Below are 19682 nucleotides of genomic sequence, written 5' to 3'. Positions count from 1 at the left end.
AAAGTTAACTTTTGAGAACTATTTATAAAACGGGCCCTAAGAAGTATTAATCTATGGATAAATAACTAATAAAAGATGTTTGTGTTGTAATGTTTTCTTGAAAAACCGATAAAAAATAGACGAGTTGGCAACGTGGCCTTCGGTTGGCAAAATACCCGCGACGAAGAGGACCGAACGTGCGGGACCTCCCTGCTCGGTTATCTCCGGAAATGTAACGTACGTAAATATCAACGCGCGCTTGATTTTCACAAACACATTCTGAGATTGGGACGATGCATACCCTCCCGCACTTGTTACTAGTTAAAAGGTTATAGCGGCCGTCCGTTGAGGGTCTACGTTATGGAAACGATGTCGGCGGGCCCCAATAAGTTATTCTTAACGTCCCCCGTGGAAAATAAAGACGATACAGAGGAGGTAATTTCGTGAAAAAAACCGTTTTTTTTTTTTTAATCTGGCTATTTCGTATGCCTGGTGCTTCCGTCGCCATTTTGGAACTCGCCCTGTCAAATTTCTTTTATTTGTGTATTTTCACCTGTCAACCGTCCTCCCCGATGGCGGCTAATTTGAATTTTCTTATTTGTTTTTTTTTTTTGTTGTAGAAGTTCCTAAGAAGTTACCAGTTTTTGCAAGGGATTCGTGGGGATTTAAGCGATAAGGACGCCCACGAGGCTTTAAACAAGGCCTTGCTCAAGGATAAAGGTTATGAAGAGGTCTCCCTGGGTCTTCTAGTTAGTATTTTAATTGAGCCCCATAACGCTGCACGCAGTTATCGAGACCTCACGTTAATAACCAGAGACGGTTTCGGACATGTGGTGACCAGTTTGTCTCAGTTAGTGTTCGAAAAGTATTTACGGTTCACCGAAGTGGTCAAGCAGCAGCTGGTATGGTTTTTACGGGAAATGATTAAGAATAATGTGAGTAATGTGGATAATTTGTGTTGGAACTTGATGAGACACGCGGCCGGCGGTGATATCAGCCCAAGGAACTTAAGTCTGGTCGAGTCTTTATTGGATGTGTATATCGAGTATATAAGTTGGCTGGTCAAGTTTCCCATTTTGATAGCATCGGTGGTTTATACTTATTTGAGGCTAATCGAGGATCATCACGCCCCATTTTTGGCCAGTTTAAGACAGAAAGAGGTGAACTTTTTAATTGGGTTAATTAGGGAACATTTCGATGAGTGTTTGGTGATCGGGAGGGATTTGGTGAGGCTGTTGCAAAATGTCGCTAGGATACCGGAATTTGAACAGCTCTGGAGGGATTTACTTATGGCACCGAAGAGCTTAAGCCCCAATTTTACTGGTGAGTAGACTCGACTCTGTAAAGATTTTCTTTTGTCATACATAACCTTAGAGACATTTTACATAACACTATATTTATTTATAATAATAATAATATTCAGTATATAAATTACACAAGTAAGTAGGTAGGTAATTTATTGAAATTTCATTTATTTCTTAAGTATCAATAGTCCTAGGGCCAATGACAGATACCTATATACCGGGTGACACAGGAAAAGTGAAAAATTAATAACTATTTTACATTCAAGATAAACAAATAAAATTTGATATGTTGATGGAATTGTTTCAAGAGCATCTTTTGACATATTCAGATGTGTTCTGTCATTTCTCGTTTAACCAGAAGTGAACTTAAATAGAAAATAATATTCTGTTATACTGCAGTTACTGTTTTTTTTTTATGCTTATAGAAAAAAATCATTTTTTTAAATTTTAAAATAGGGTGCCATGAATGCATTGAAAGTTTTAATTTTTAATCAAGTAATTGCTGAATAATAGCTTTCATTGCATTTTAAAAATTTTTATGCTATTTAAAATAGTAGCTCAGATTTAATTAGTGTCGAACGTGCAATAGACAAGATTTTTGAGAATAGCTTGCACCATACAGCAATTAGTTTTGACCTTTGTTGTGCAGAAAATTCTGATGATATGATATATGAGGAATATTTTTATGATTTTGGTAAGGGAGATTACATAGCAATTAATGATGTCTTGCTGGGATAGACTGGAATCAATTGTTTTTGGAAGAGACATCTATTGATGTCATAGTTTCAATTTTCTGTAATGTGATCTACACCTCAATGGAAAGGTTTATTCCTCTAAAGAGGTACAAAAGTTCTTCTTTTCCATGTTGGTTTTCTTCAGAGCTTCGCAATTTGATCATAAGAAAGAAACAAATTCACAAAAAGTTTAAAATTAGTGGTCAACAACAGGAATATGATGAATTTGTATTTTTGAGACATCAATGTGAGTACTTAAGAAAGTTGTGCTATCAACAATATATTAATAAGGTGGAAATGAATCTCGCTAGCAATCCGAGGTAGTTCTGGTCATATATTCAAAATAAAAGAACTGGTTTTAGCCTTTCCTCCAGAATGACATACAATAACAGGATATTCAAATTCAAATAGTTTATTGTCTAACAGGAAAATTCCCAATTACAAGACAATCGAAATAATTAAAATTAAAACAGTACAAGTTATAAGCACCTTAAATAAGTAGTACAAAAAAAATAATATAAGATCCAATATAGAGTGATAACAAAATTTAAAATTTAAAACAAAGCATAATTGTAAGAATATAAGACACACTAACCAAATGATAACAATCACAGAAAAATAATCAGGTATCATTCAGATTAAGAGAGGAACACATCCTTTTTTTAAAAACATATTCAGTGCTGCTAAAGATGTTGACATCTATAGCATTCATTTGATTATACCATGTACAAGCACGGCACAGTGGAGCTTTGCTGGACAGATTTGTTAAGTTAAGAGAGGGATAAAATATATGGTGCCTCCTTGTATTGGCAGGAGGAACAAATAGAGGTAGCCTCTCTAAGAGCTCACAACAATCAATTTTATTATTGCAAAGTTTATATAAAAATATCTGACTAGAGAGAATAGTATTTTGCTTTAGTGACAAATAGTTGAATCTATTCAGCAGGTATTCCTGTTCCACACCTCTTACTGGATATACTCCATCTAACTTTAAAGAAAGTAACTTTAAGAATCTGTGCTGTACATACTCCAGTCTGTTAACATGAACAACATAGAGCCATACATTAATTTAGACTTTACTAATGAATTGTACAATACAGTCAAGCTGGATATATTCTTAAATTGAGAAGTGGACCTTACTATAAACCCGAGGGATTTTAAGGCTGAACTAGTGACCTGTGCTATATGCTGGTTGAATGTGAGCTTCTTATCTACTTCAATGCCCAAATCCTTCACTGAAGAACAGTCTAGCAACTGAGAACCACTCAATATATATGATGGGTATAAAATCTCTTCATGAAGAATGGAAATTGTCATTTTTTTCATTTGTCACAGTTTAGGGGTAGTTTATTTCTTTCACACCATTCAAAGACCCTATTCATGTCCTCTTGTAGCTTCAGGCAGTCCAGCATAGTATGAATGATACAAAACAACTTCAGATCATCAGCGAATAAAAGACAGAAACTCTCCATACAATCAACTAAATCATTAATAAATAGATCGATTGGGGCGAGGTTACTGCCTTGGGGCGCACCACTCGAAGCCATGTAATACTCAGACCCAAAACCATTAAATTCAACATACTGAAGCCTGCCAGTCAAATATGAGATGAAGAACTCCACCAGACAAGGATGAAATCCAGCCAAAGCCAGCTTCCGTTCCAGCAAACTGTGATCCAGCTGATCAAAAGCCTTCAAGAAGTCTGTGTACAGCACATCCAACTGGCTTTTCTGATTTATAGCTAGATATGCTGTTTCCAAGAAACAAGCCATATTAGTGACAGTAGATCTTTTTTGAAAGAAACCATGCTGCTTTTCTGTAATTATGTGCTTAATTTGAGGAGACAATTTATCATGCACACATATCTCAAAGGCCTTTGAAAAATTAGAGAGAATTGACACCGGTCTGTAGTTCTCTATTCTGCCATGGTCTTGAGTGATAAGTTGAAGATTTGTAAGAGTGGTACAGCCAGGGCCGATGCACAGTCACGCAAAAGAAATGAAGATATTTGGTCAGGACCCGCAGTTTCTTTGTTTTTTAACTTCTGTAAAGCTTTTCTTACATCTGCCTCAACAAAAGATTGGACCAAAATGTTGTCTGAACCATATGTATCAGATTCTTTGGGCTGAGCAATAGAGGACTCAACATAAACACTCCTGAAAAAATCAGAAAAAGCATTTACAATACTTTTAGGACCCACAACACTGGTATCTTTATAGCTCATAGAACCTGGAATGCGAGAGTTGTTTCTTTTAAGGTGAATGAATCTCCAGAATTGCTTTGGATCACTCCGAATAGCTTACTCAGTCCTGGATATATACTCGTGATAAGCAAGATCCATTTTTGTTTTTACTACCCTCCTAGCAGCTCTAAAATCCTCATAAGCAGCAGAGCACCGTGTATGAAGCGAAATATCTCGGATACTGCGGATATGTTTGCAGAATCATCATCTGTCTATTCAGATGAGCAAGTCAATGACATACCATCTTTTGATCTTGATAAATCAATTTGTCTGAGCAATTTAACTCTGTCAAAGCAGGATGTTTATGAGGTTATTACTTCCTCTAAGAATAAGCTCCGCGCTGGACGAGATGGGATTCCGGCATTCTTCCTAAAGAAATGTGTTTGTGTTCTTAAACCAATACTGTTCATTTTTAATAAATCTCTAGAAACTGGTTCTTATCACACTCTCTTGAAGAGAAGTTTTCTAAAACCCATTTTTAAATCTGGTAGTAGAAATGAAATTTCCAATTATCAGGCTGTGTGTAACCAATCTGAGTTGCCAAAGCTGCTTGACTGCCTGGTCAGTCATAGGCTTCCCTGGAGTTTTAAATCTTTATTTCATCCTGAGCAATTTGGATTTATAAAAGGCAGATCTAGTGATGCTAATTTGGTGCTGTATGTCAACTACCTCTACCGCTGCTTGGAGAAGGGACTTCAGGTTGACTCAATATACAGGGTGCCTCCGATTAAGTAGGCACTATTGGTATCTTTGTTAATATTTAAGAAGCAGGGTCGGTTAAATTAGCAAACTAGTAGGATTTTTTCTGTTGATTAAAATGGTGAAAACAGAAAAAAAATTGAACATCGCGTTTTCGAGAAAATGTGAAAAATGTACTTTTGTTGAATGGAATCCCCTGTATATTTTTACATAAATCAAAAGATAATAATTTTCTTAATAAAAAAGTTTATTTACACTAATAGCCTAAACCTAAAAATAACAAAGTTATAGCGATATTAATAATTTTGTCAAATTTAGGCAAGTTGGCTTTGAAATAAATAACATCAAGTAAAACTACTAATTTACAATAAATGAGCAAAAACATCGCCATCTTGTTCAATACATTTCTGAGCACACTTAAGCATACGTCTATTGTAGCTTTTAAGATTGATCTTTTATCTATTGATCCAATTATTTGCCTAATATGTGTTTGAAGTTCATCAACGGTTCTGTATTTTTTTTTACACATTTTTTATCTAACCCCAAAAATAAAAATCTAGAGGGGTTAGATCTGGTGACCTAGGTGGCCAATGAATCGGGCCACGTGTCGCAATCCATTTATCGTCAAACAGTCTATTAAGTAATATTCTTACATCATTTAGTTGATGGGGAGGTTCTCCATCCTGTTGAAAATAGATTTGTTGCCGTCCCTCCAAGTTAACATTATCCAAATAATCTTCCAGTGCTCCAGATAATATGAGATGAACATATCTCCTTCCAGTCAAAGTGCCATCATAAAACACAGGTCCTATTACTTGGCTTCCTATTAAGCCGCACCAAACGTTTATACTAAATTGATTTTGAAGATTTCTGGGATCAGTAAGGAAAAGATTTTCTTGGGACCAATAGTGTACATTTTTACGGTTAAACATACCTTTGTTTGAAAAATTAGCTTCGTCGCAGCAAATTATACGGCTTAAAATATTATCATTAGCTTCATATGCATTCCGTAACCAGTTGCAAAAAGCAAGTCTTCTTTCGTTATCGCCAGGCAACAATGTTTGTACTGGTCGATACTTATATGGCACAAAATTGTGTTTTTTTAAGACCTGCCAAATTGTTACTAAGCTCACACCATAAGCTCTTGATAAATCTCTAGTTGAGTTTGCTATATGAGGTTCAAAATATGCCAATATAACGCCAACTATAAATTGGTTCCTTCTTCTAGTTCTTTTAAACACGTTTTCGTTACTTCTAAATTTTCTGTAGAGAATTAAAAAGTATCTACGGTTTGGCAAGTTACGAGTCTGGAATCTTTGGCGGTACTCTTTCTTCTAGCGCTCTGTCACTATTTTTTCGACATGCAAGGTAACATTCTAACATATCACATTTTTCAATATGTGGAAAAAGGCATTTTACTAATTTAGATTTTACAAAAATCACAAACTTTGCTAACATGTAACTGTCAGTATTTCTTTATTTAATAAAATCTCTACAGCTACTGTCATTTTATTATTCAAACAATGATTTATTTGTTTTGCTCTCAAAAAGTTCAAGGCCAACTTGCCTAAATTTGACAAAATTATTAATATCTTTTAGGTTTAGGCTATTAGTGTAAATAAACTTTTTTATTAAGAAAGAAAGAAAGAAAGAAAGAAAATGTGCTATATTACGTAAGACAACAAAATCTTGTGTACAAGCATCCTAAAAACTAAAAAATTCCAAATTCACTTTAAATTTCAAACAAACATAACTTCTAAAACACTTTACCATAAAATTTACACACATTACCAAAATTAATCATAACAAAACAGATTGAGAAAAAAAGCATCTTTTTGATAAATTTCATTAAAAAATAAGTAAAGCTGTCAATAAAACAGAATTTAGAAGAAGTAAATTACATTATTTAACAGGAAACAAAACTAAAACACTAAAATGATGTCAGAGCACAGGTTAAAAGGTATCATTAAAAAAATCGTCAAGGCTATAATATGCCCTGGATAATAAAAGTGATTTTAATTCCTTTTTGAATCTCTTAACTTCTAAAATTTATCTGATACATAGAGGAACATGGTTGTAAATTTTTTTGCTGAGGTATATAAGTAAATTATAATTATAAATAAAAATTATTATCTTTTGATTTATGTAAAAACATACAGGGGATGCCATTTAACAAAAGTACATTTTTCACATCTTCTCGAAAACGCGATGTTCAATTTTTTTTCTGTTTTCACCATTTTAATCAACAGAAAAAATCCTACTAGTTTGCTAATTTAACCGACACTGTATCTTAAACATTAACAGAGATACCAATAGTGCCGACTTAATCGGAGGCACCCTGTATACAGATTTTTCCAAGGCTTTTGATAGGGTTAACCATGGGGTACCCTTGCAGAAGCTTAGGGCTTTAGGTATTGTGGGGCCTCTTCTTCAGTGGATCTTGGGATTCATCAGAAGTAGAACCCAGATTGTTAATCTTGGAGGTACATATTCCTCTGAAATTTTGGTGCCATCTGGGGTGCCACAGGGCTCTCACTCAGGCCCTGTTTTGTTTTGCCTCTTTTTGATTGATTTAGTTTGGAAACTTGAAAATTGTTGTGTGCTAATGTTTGCTGATGATGTGAACCTATTTAGGCCTATCACATCCTTTTCTGATGCTGTGCTCCTGCAAAAAGACCTTAATTTGTTCTTTGGTGCCACTTGAATAGAATGTCCCTTAATATCAATAAGTGCCATAAGATTACTTTTTCTAAGCAAAGAAACCCTATTGCTTTTCTTTATAAAATAAATAATGTAGCAATTGGTGTCAAAACAGAGGTTTCTGACTTAGGAATATTTATTGACTCCAGGTTGTCTTTTAAGTCACATCAATCAGGTGACTGGTAGAGCAATGAAAATGCTGGGTTTTATCAACAACTGATTTGGCTTTGTTTACTTTTAGATTACTTTATGGCTCTCTTGTTAGGCCCATCTTGGAGTATGGCTCAATTGTGTGGTGTCCATCATATAACTGCTACATTGAGCAGATTGAAAAAACTCAAAATAAATTTTTAAGGGTGGCTGCTTTTAGATGTGGTTACAGGAGACAGGAGTATTACTATCAGTGGGTCAGGGATAACCTGAACTTACCCACATTAGAATCACGAAGAACATTACTCGACTTATGTTTTATGCATAAGGTTTTAAATGCTATTACAGATTGTCCCGAGTTATTGTCTCTTTTTAAACTTAGGGTGCCTTTCAGATTGAATAGACAATCAGAAATATTTTCAGTCCCATTCCACCATACCAATTATTATGGTATTAATGAGCCAATTACACGAATGGCTCGAAGTGCTAATGGTCTGTCAGGACAGATAAGCTTTTTTGACTCTAGGATTACATCTTTTAAGGGGCACTTAAAGAATATTATTTCATAGAGGCTTTAATTAGTTAACTCATCTACACCTTTCATTGATTTATAGATAGTTTTGTATCTGAATATATATGTTTGTATGGGTATGCTATGTAACACTTTTGTAAATGGATTCCGTAAATAAATAAATAAATAAAATGTCCAAACCAGTAATTTTGGCATTTACTTTATTTCTTTAAATAGCATGTTATATGGGGAACAATCACTTTTGGAATAAGGTTTTTTTTTCCCAATAATTTGATATAATTATTTTTTAAATCAGTGCATAAATAAGCGCATAAAAAGAAGAAAATTAAGTCATAAATAAATGCATTTAATTAATCAAAATAGCATAGAAGGTTTTGATATCTTGGCTAGGAGGCTGCATTTTGACTCATTCTTGAATTATTTTTGTCAAGTTCAATTATTATTATTTGTCATTCATAAATTTGCCGCAGTTTTTTGAAAGAATTCTTGTGTTTACTAATCATTTGAAATGTATTTCTGAGAAACTGATTATTTTACAATGAATATTATTTTTCTGTGATTACTTGATTAAAAATGACAATTTTCAGTGCCTTTTTGGCACCTGATTTTAAAATTTAAAAAAATTATTTTTTTATGAGTATAAAACAAAAACTACCAAAGGCAGTATCTTTATTCTCAGAATATTATTTTCTATCAAAATATGTAATAATATACCAATTGTCCCATTTAAAATAAAAAAGTTAGTGCCACTTCCTGTTAAACCAGAAGTAACAAAAAATAACAGAATATGTCAAAAGATGCTCTTATGATTGTTCTATCAATATTCCAAATTTTATTTGTTTATCTTGAAAAATAAAAAAGTTATAAAGTGTTCCCTTTTTCCTGTGTCATCCAGTATATAAAGGAAAATATGTACATTCAAATGCAACAAAAAACAAATACAAATAAACCTAACATTACAGAAAAAAGAATAACACCAAGTTATCTTCTTATGCTAAAATAAGAGGTGACTTAAAAATCACACACATAAATATTAAAATGTTGCACATTTTATAAATAAGTGAGTTTTCATAAGTATTAGGGAAAGTATTTCAGGGAATTCAATTTTGTTGGTTTGGTTAACATTTTAAAGAGATATATAGGACCAGTTCTGATGTGTCAATTTTTCAAAGTTCTATGAAATTTCCATAAAAGTAAATAGTGGTCATAGTGCTGCTTTGGGTGATACCCACAATTTTTAAGAAACATTGATTTAAGAAATTTTCTCTGTATGCACTTAATGGTTTTAATCCAAACCTCATATTAAGGGGACCAAATTATGTTAGCATATTCCAGCTTTGGTAATACCAGACTGTCAAACAACTTCACACTAAAATGCTCCACATTAAAATGCTGTGACAGTAGACCTGATAATGAAGCCCATTGTTTTGTGTGCCTCATTCACCATATTTATATTAAGTTCATCACATACAGATAGGCATCATATGCCAATTTTATTTTAATTTTAACTTTTTGCCCAAGATCTTTATTTTTATTTTTTTTTTTTTTGAGCAAAGTAATCATTTCACGATTATGCCAAACTGGAAATCCCTTTGCCAATTTGGGTGGATATAGGGACACACTGCACAAAAACATTATCCCAGTTGTATTTTTAAATGACAAGTACATTTGATCAAAATTGGCTTTTTTAATTTTAGCATTTTTTTAGGCAAAAAACTAATACAAACTAAAATTGCAAAACACACTAAAATCGCATCCATATGAAGAATAACCATCAAGGGTTATTGCCAAAGGAATCAACATTTTCATTTTCTTTTTTAATCTGTCTTCGCAGCATATTTGCTTAATATATTAAAAACAAAGAATTTTTAACATGTTCTTTGGTAACTTGTGATCTATGAGAATTCCTTTTATTATCTGTATAATTAATCATGAATATCAGCACTGTATGAGACCATGCTTAACAGGTACTGTACTGCTTGGCCAATTTTGTGGATAAAAGTGAGCATATTAAGTAATAGATGCTCTTTAACTGGCAACCATTTTAAATTTTGTAGCATTTCTTTTATAGGTGTCAACCCTGGTTTCCCTAGTATCACTTCTGTTTTAAAAGAAATAAAATACTTGAACATTAATTAAAATTTCAATTTCAATACTTCTTTAAGACCCCTATAATATAAAATGTAAGTATATACATTACACAGTTAAATGAATTGTAAGTAGTCAAAGTACATTTTAATTTAGTAAATAATCTAATTTTTTAATTAATATAATTTAAGTCATTATTATATTAGTTATTTTTTCAAGTATTTGTAGGTGATTTCTGCTAAATTGTGGGTAAAATATGGTAATATAGTTTTTTCGGTTCAAGCACTCAGGTAAAATGAACACCTAGACAAAGAATATATTTTAAATGCAATTTTCTTAATTACTTCTAGTTCATGAGCTTTAAAGTCCAATTTTGAGTTAAAAATGACACACATTTCACCAACTCTAGGCAGCACTACTCCACTTGCTTCACACTGACTAGTGCTTCTTTATGTAAAACTTATTACATAGTACTTATTTATATTAAAAACTAATCCATTGCCTTTCTGACCAGGAAAAGGCTATTCAAAACATCTTGGATTATTGCACAATCTTCTGATGTCCTGACTTTTGCATAAATCTTAATGTTTTTAGCAAACAACAACGTTTCTTACTGATTACATTAATAAATAATGACTGACTAAAATATTAATGTGGCAAGATAATAATCGGAGCTCTGTTTTCTGTTTTTCAAGAACCAATAAATCAAAGTAAGGTCTCATCAAACCCATATATAAATTGCACCTTTTGTAATAAAATAGTTCACAATTGAAAGTGGTTGAACTGAATTTATAAGTTTTTTTACACAAGGTCACTTTTTTGTAGGTATATTGCAACTGTTACAAAATAGAACCTCCAGGAGGTTTTTGCAGTCCCGCTTGACCCCAGAAATGGAAAAAAAACTGGTGTTTCTAACCTCACACGTGCGGTTCGGGCATCACAAAAGGTACCAGGATTGGTTCCAGAGGCAGTACCTTGCCACTCCTGAGTCCCAATCTCTTAGATGTGATATTATTAGGTAAATATGATTATACATACAAACAAAAATGTCATATAAATTTTAACTGAAATTTTTACCTTAAAATTACAGAAGTTACAGACTATAAATATCTAGGATTGAATATAAATAATAAATTAGTAGGTAACAAGAATATACAAAAAATAAGTGACAAAATTTTCTCCATACTTGGAACAATTAAAAGATGCTCTTATTTATTAAATAACAGGATAGGAAATCTACTATATAATAGTTTTGATGAACCCTATCTTGATACTTGATAGTTTAGTGCAAAATAAACCAATTAAACAATATACTTTGTAAAAAAAAACTGAAATACTAAATATAGAACAAATCAGAGAAAGTCAACAAATAAAATTATAAAAAGTGTCCAAAATTTACTCAACACAAATGTAAAGTTAAAGCTACTAGAAATTCAAAACTGTCGTAAATATTCTGCAATAATGTCATAATTAAAAACATGTTAAGAAATGCCTTGGTGAGAACAAAATAAAAGTGCCAGAACTCTCCACTGTATAATAATTCAGTACCTGAAAGTATTGCAAATATTGGAAATTTTAAAATGTGTAAGAAATTAAAACAAATATTTATTGATATGTTACCTAAAGTAACTTGATATCATATGTAATCAAAAACCATAATTTCGTAAAATTAATTTTGTTACTGTAAAACTAAGTACCTTAAGTTAAAATTTGAGACTGATAAATGAATAAATGAAAAAAAAATGATGTTCGATTATCAATAGTAACATGAAATTGGATTTACATACTGCACATCTAACAAAAAAACTAAATTTTCTAGTTTACAAATCTTATGCTATTAGAAATATTTTAGACCGAAGTATGCTTAAAACCATATACCAAAGTTTATAGTCAAATCAATAGGATATGGAATATTACTCTGGGGTAGTATGTACTGCAACTCTTTGAGTCCTCTGCAGAATAAAATACTAAAAATAATTGAAAAAAAGCATATCTATACCCTATTCAAGAAATTTTCAATAAAACCTATATAAATACAAAAAATTTCATCTGTATAACTGTTTGTTGCTTTATGCATATCCACTAAATCATAGCCAAAACACTAGATCTAATGAAGTTAAACTACTGGTTCTTCACATATCCTATAAAGGGATTCGGAAAGAGAACCATTCATTTTTTAGAACCAAAATACACAATTTATTTCCATACATCAAAAACATCATGAGTGAAAATGCTCTAAAATGCTGACTCACTTTATTGTGAATAATCTTAATAACTTTAGCTTGTTGTAACGTAATATTGTAGCTACCTTTATCTCATTAAACATTTGATTATATCACTGTTAGTATTTTTAAAATTATTTAGGAAAAACTCCTGTTAAATTTTTTAAAGTAAGTTGAACCAAAAATGAAAATTGTGAAAATTCTTTTATTTATTTTATTACAAAGAGATGCTTGTATCTAGAGGAATATAATTACATAATTCGGATTCTACTATTATAATAACTTATAACTGTGTAACCATAATTAATTAAACTTGATTTGATTAAATATTTTGCCTTTGAATATATAAAGTATTAAAAAGGATTTTTGTATGTTTTATGAGCAGTATAATCTCTGTGTGATAATTTCGGAAGAATATTTCAAAATACAATGGGAACTCTATCAACTTCGGTGCTGTACTACTTATTATAATGCAAGTGATAATGGTAGAATTTATGGAATTATGAATTTTTAGAAAATCAACAGTAATAGCCGATATTAATCACATACTGTGAATAACACCTGTTTACAAGCCTCCACCTATAATAAATATTCTTTATAAAGATGTTTTAAGCACCTATTTTTGAATTTAAAAGCATTGAAGTTTATAAGGGTAATATTAACATTAATAGACCTCAATGATAAAAATAATCATTTAATAAATTGATGGGCAAAAATGGATTCATGTGGACTTAACAGTGGTTTAACTGATCACTACCCAATTTTTCTAAATATAGGTTCTGAAAGAAATGTTTCCAAGATAAAAAGAAAATTTGCATAATTATTACACTTATATAGATTATAATATGCTTAAAGAAAAAGTGTTTATGGAAAACTGGAATAAAATCTTTAACTGAAGACTTGAAATAAATAATGTGCTAAGTGCCAAAATTATTATTTCGAGATAAACAATGTTTTTTTATACTACAATCAATGTATAAGAAAAAACTCTGAAGATTAAACATAGGTTTATTCAAGTAAGTATTTTTCTGTGTACATAATATTTTCGACAAATTTTTGTTAAAAATGTCAAGAAGTTACAAGTTCATAGAATCTGCTAAGTGCCATTACAAAAATATAAATATTGTGGTAAGTAAATAACGAAAAAACACAAAAAATGTAGCTTCTAATTAATGTTAGGATTCAATAGATCCTCATAAAATTGTCTGTTTTTGTCCTTCAAATAAGGAATCATTGCCAGCAGATTTTGTTTTTTCTCTTCAGAAATTCCACTCTGGCTGGTTAGGTTTGGCAGAGTCATTTCTGCGATAGCTTCAACTGTAACATTTTTCTTCAAAGCCTTCATTGCTTTCCAAGACTCTATTTCGTTCAGAGTTTCTCGGATTCTAACAAATCCTGGATTTTCTCGGCAAATATTAATCCATTGAGCTTTCGAAATTTGAAGCTTAGATGTATTAATTGTACTTTTAGAAACAACTTTAAAATCGAAAAAGTCCTCACGGTTCATTATTGTAACCAGAACTGGGTTTTTTTTCACTGCTGCTATCATCATTTTCACTAAATCCATAGGTACCTCACATTTTTCTTACCTTCTCCGCTTTTCAATTTGAGCGAAATCCCTGTCGCAGCTCATAAACGAATGACCCGACACTAGATACTTATGATTCATCTCATCGAAATGCCCCTTGGCAACTAAATAAATCCATAAAAACAATAACATTTTGTTTTTATTTTGTCCAGCGCAGTTGTCACTCCAGATTATTAACTTCCACTTCTGTGTGGGTATATTAGTGAAAGTTTTCAGTACACACGACGCAATTTCGTTCCCTTCGCGTCCTGTTATACCTTCGTGCCACAAAAACATGAAGCAAGTGTTTGTTATTGTCCCGTAGGCGAACACAAAGGCTGTAGTTGGAGAGCTGTCGCATGTAATACATCTGACTATGAGATAAAGTTGGCAATGATAAGACCTGCTCTAAGTCCATTGAGACTGTCATGCTGTCACTGGTGGGTTGCTGGCAGTTTTGATGGTCTTTTCGCATTGCTCCTACAGCTGCTTCAGCTTTCCTGTGGTGGAGTTCTAATTTAATTTTAGCATCTGCCTTTGTGGGATCTTTTGTTTGCATGTGCAGTAAATCACAGGTAGCACAGGTATCAGTTCTAGGCTTGCAAAAACTTGGGAAAATTCTTTTTGAAAATTTCAAAATAAAAACGATAACCCACTGTTGAATCAGGATGAGCAACGCAGAGTAAAGTCTATTTATATTAAGATTGGAGCTCAGATACTGCTTCTCGCTTTTTGAACGGTTGTAATGTCCTAAGTCTCTGGGAAATTCGTTTATATGACCAATAACCAGTGCTTTATCTTCCCACGTTAACTTCCGATACAGCTGTTTATTACCTCTCCTTTCCTTGTAAACTGAATCTCCCCGTTTTTTCAACTTATCCAAGGTTTCAATTTGTCTCGGAGTTAATCCAAACACCGCGCAAAAGGTCCTCCTACAAACCTGTAAAATGTTGCCCTCTCCATTGGGCAAGGTAAAGGAAAATGTAGCCTGTTTCATACTTGCTTCTGGGCGCTCATAGTTTCCATGCCTTCTTCTTTTGATAGCACATACGTGTATAAGACTCATTGCATACGTATTTTGCTTTACGTTGTCATTCAGACCGTAAACTTCATGAAAAAGCTTCAATTTTTGTTCATGATGATTGATATCTTTTGACAGTTTAACTTGCATTTGCACAATATCTAAAACAAAGTAAATAAAATTGCAAAATCACTGTCAAAAAATAAAAACAATGCTCGACTAACCTTGTTTTCAGGAGGCTGCTTAGCAGCAACTTTCTTGTTATTTTTTCTTGTAAAATATTCTTCTCCAGCACTTCTTTATTTCTGTCGGTGCTTTTGCTTACTGCCCTGTCTAGTAGTAGTATCAGTATTATTATTCATTCTTGTATTATCGTGAAACTATACAGAACGAGAACGGGAAAAAAATAGCAAACACACCACCAAAACAGCGTATAAACTGCCGCCTGCAGCACAGAAAACAAGATTATATTTATTGGCACTTAGCTCATTTTTTACCGGCGGCGTTTCGGCGTTTGACAACGACGCACCCTGTTGGGATTTTTTAAAGTACAATTTAATAGTCATGGCACTTAGCGCTTTTTATATGTTGTTGGTTATGGCACCTAGAACATTTTACAAGTATAAAATCGAAAACTGATTTTTTGGCATTTTATTTATTTCAAGTCTTCAACTGTTCTGATCCCAATGAAGTGACTAATAATTTTATAAAACTATTTATTAATGTAAAAAAATCAGTTATAATAGTATGTAGAACTAAGTTAAAAATAATAAACAAATTAAAGGTTGGATTAGTAATGGTCTGGTAAATTTAATTAAATATAGACATAAGTTAAAAAAAGCGCTTTTAAAAAAGCATATTTTTGCATTAGAAACTGAATACAAATACTACAGAAATTTTCAAATAAACTTCTAAAACAACAAATATCAATATTAAAAAAGTCAATAATATCAAGAAATATATATGCTACTAATTTTAACAATAACAAAAAAGTAACGAATTTCTCTATTGTTATTAAATATAGATGGTAGAATTATGTCATATGCTGATGACACAACATTAATCTTATTAGGGACTTCATGGGATGAGGTCAGAAGGAAAGCAATAAATGAGATGGATGTGATAAAACAATGGTTGGATATAAATAAATTGTCATTGTTATAAAAACCAATTTTATTCCTTTCACTATAACAAATGCCAACAGGCCACATTTTAACTTGATTAGCCAAATATGCGCAGATCTTATTGATCTAAATCTGAAGTGGACAAAACAGATAGATTATTTTGACAAGTAAAATTCGAAGACTCATTGATTGATTCTTCGAAATTTTTTAGCAGAAAGTTAATCATTCGAGTATATAGATCATTAATAAAATAACTACTTAGGTATAACTTTATAATATGGGGTGGAGCCTATCAGTCTAATTTGAAACCATTAAAAATAATTCAAAATTAAATTTAAAAAATAATCTACAGAGATAGCAGAGTATATCCTATTAGTGAATTGTATAATAATATAGAAATTGACGATGTAGTACATGCTCATTTACTCATAAGAACTAAAATATTTACGCATATTTAAAACACAACAATCCACCTTAAGGTTTCTTAATTATGTAGCCCCAAAACTTTATAACTTATTGCCAATTATGATAAGATAAATAAATAAAGTAAAACTGTTTAAAAGCTCTAGAGCATATATCTCACATAGGAATTCTTTCGTTCAGATACTTTTTCAATAATTATCTCTTTTAGAGAATATTGGTTTTATTTGTTAGTTTTGGACAGGTGTGTGAATTGTGGTGGCAGGTTTCTGTTAAACCAGGACAGAAAATAAATACATTATTTCTGTTTTAAATATTATATAAGTTCAACAGGTACACAATGTATTTAGGTACTCCAAAAATATTTTTTTTACCTTTTTTTATGATATGCACTGTAAATTGACAAATATTTTTTCTGAATAAATGTTGAATTTGAATTTTGAGTAGTGATTAAAAAAAGTTATGAACCTGATTTAAGCTTTTTTTTTTTAAATGTAGAGGGAGATGAGAAAAAATTACTTTTTTCTGACATTGCAGCATGCTTATTATCCAATAATCAAAACAGTAACATTTTTTAAAATAGTACAATTATATGATCTAGGACTAGGTTAAATAATTAAATTCTTCTGTAGGTTCATAGTGGGTGTGATACATCCGACCAACGAGCTCCTCTGCTCGGACATAATACCCCGATGGGCCGTGATCGGTTGGCTTTTGACCACGTGCACCAGCAACGTGGCCATGTCCAATGCGAAACTGGCCCTGTTTTACGATTGGCTCTTCTACGATGTGGAAAAGGTAAGTACCTCAAATTTGGAGCAAACATTAGACAAAGTGACTACCTTCATTAATAATATTACAGAAAACATAATCTATAAAATACAAAAATAATCGTTATCACATGCCCAACAGTATAATAAACTAAATTAATATTTTTCAAGGAACACTTTTAATCAAACTCACTTGTGTGACTTTTAATGTAACCAAATGACTTTTAAGGTATCCTGAAGAGGTCAATATCTATAGGAAGAGAATTCGCTAATTTAGAGGATCTTGAAATGAAAGCCCAGATTAGTGCGTCTTTATGGTTGATTAAACGTTTGAACATAACTCAGTTGGTTTGTTGGACAGTAATAGGGACAACAGAAGAGGACTATCCACTAGAGAGTTTATTAGTTAAAAAAACATTTTTAAATCAGCTTCGTCGCTTCTAGCCTTCAGAGAGGGCAGACAAAAGCGCCCCAGAGGCATAATATCAAACTTAAAAGCCATAAAACGTAAAAACTTTCTTTGTACCTGTTCAATACCGTGAATGTGATAAGTATAAGCGGGATTCCATACAGAGGAACACTACTCTATGAAAGGTCTAATTAAGGAACAATATATTTGTTTCACAAATAAAGGATCACTAAAATCAACAGTACAACGTTTCACAAAACCTAACATCCTTGGAGCATTGGATATCATTTTATCAATGTGTTCCACAAAAGATCAATTGTACAGTCATGAAGGGATGACACATACATAAAGCACTTAAGGTCATAAGAAAAACAAGGAAATCTTAAGTAAAGGAAGTACTTAGATATGTCATTAATAAAGGCATTAAACAAAAGGGAACCCCTGAGAAAGACCTGAAGGCACAGTGATTTCTTTAGATTTGAAATTGTGTACTCTTACTATTGGAGTGCAATCTTTAAAAACTCTTTCACTCTGAATCCACATCAACATACTACCGCCAATACCAGCAGCTTCCAATTTCTGAACTAGAATAGATGATTGATCCTGTCGAATGGCTTAGAGAAGTCTGTATATATTGCGTGTACTTTACCGGAAAATTTCTGACAGATAATCAATATCTCTTAACACATTAAACTCAGTAGATTTTCCTCTGAGGAATCCATATTGTTCCTCCATGTTAGTGCAAGATTAATAAGTTCATTAAAGGTACAGTGTCATTTTTTTCAAATAACTTAGGAAAGGTGCTAATGTTACATACTGGCCTGTAGTTTGTAATATCTTCCCTATTTCCAGATTTTTATGTTGGAGTTAAATAGCTGACCTTCCAAGATTTAGATAATATTCCAATGTACAATGATTTGTTGATTATAAAACTGCAATAATGTAACAAATCAAATCGTTTATTTCTATCGACATCATGACAGTGCATAGGAATTGTCAATAAAAAAACTACAATGCTAATAAAAATAGTATAAAATTACAAAGATATGAAAGGAAACAAATTTAACTAAATTTAGTCAATAAATCTAAAGTTAAAGAACTCTGTCAATGAGTAAATAGGACAGTAAGCTAGCATGGTCCTAAGAGCTTTCTTAAAAGTTGGAAAAGTCTTCGCTCTCTTTATTCTACATGGGAGATGATTAAAAATTTTGAAAGATGTAATTTCCAGACCATCCTGTACCTGCAACAACTGGGTAAAAGGGATGTATAATTTATCTGCATTTCGAGTATTATAAAAATTAAGATCTCCAGATCTCATGTGGTTGGAAAGATTTTTATGTACCTGACATGCGCACTCACACTAATTATAGTTAGGATTTTTTCTTTTTTAAAAAGTACCACGGCAATTTTCTCTGAAGGAAAGTCTAAACATCGTACGTACAATGCGCTTTTGATTTATTAGCACTCTCCCAATACTGGAGGAATTACCCCAAGCTAATAAGGCATAGGATATAGTGGAATGCACTGAGGCATAATAAAAGCTTTTAAGTGTACATGCATCCACATAGTGTCGAAGCTGCAAGAGGGCATAAAGCTGGAGGTATTCCATCACGACCAGAGCCCTTATGTGTTTTTAACTTTATGATCTCTTCGTATACAGAAGAAATCGAAATTTTCAGATCGGCAAAAGAAACTGGGCCAAAAGATAAAGCTTCAGGTCA

At 32.2% G+C, this 19682-nt stretch overlaps 1 protein-coding gene across 1 annotated transcript in view; it reads left to right on the top strand.

Annotated features, from left to right (window-relative positions):
- The first annotated feature begins 245 nt into the window (after positions 1 to 245).
- The window catches only part of LOC126741327 (integrator complex subunit 3 homolog), a 58965-nt gene continuing 39528 nt past the window's right edge, over positions 246 to 19682 (top strand). Inside the window, exons 1-4 of the mRNA XM_050447730.1 lie at positions 246 to 414; positions 600 to 1302; positions 11254 to 11446; positions 17415 to 17580. Of these exons, the coding sequence (XP_050303687.1) occupies positions 340 to 414; positions 600 to 1302; positions 11254 to 11446; positions 17415 to 17580 (1137 nt within the window). The 5' untranslated portion in view covers positions 246 to 339. The remainder of the gene's footprint in view (positions 415 to 599; positions 1303 to 11253; positions 11447 to 17414; positions 17581 to 19682) is intronic.

Source organism: Anthonomus grandis, chromosome 10 (genome assembly GCF_022605725.1).
Source record: "Anthonomus grandis grandis chromosome 10, icAntGran1.3, whole genome shotgun sequence".
In the NCBI taxonomy this organism is placed as follows: domain Eukaryota; kingdom Metazoa; phylum Arthropoda; class Insecta; order Coleoptera; family Curculionidae; genus Anthonomus; species Anthonomus grandis.
The sequence above is the reverse complement of the archived record's forward strand: the minus strand, read 5'-3'. Positions and strand labels throughout refer to the sequence as shown.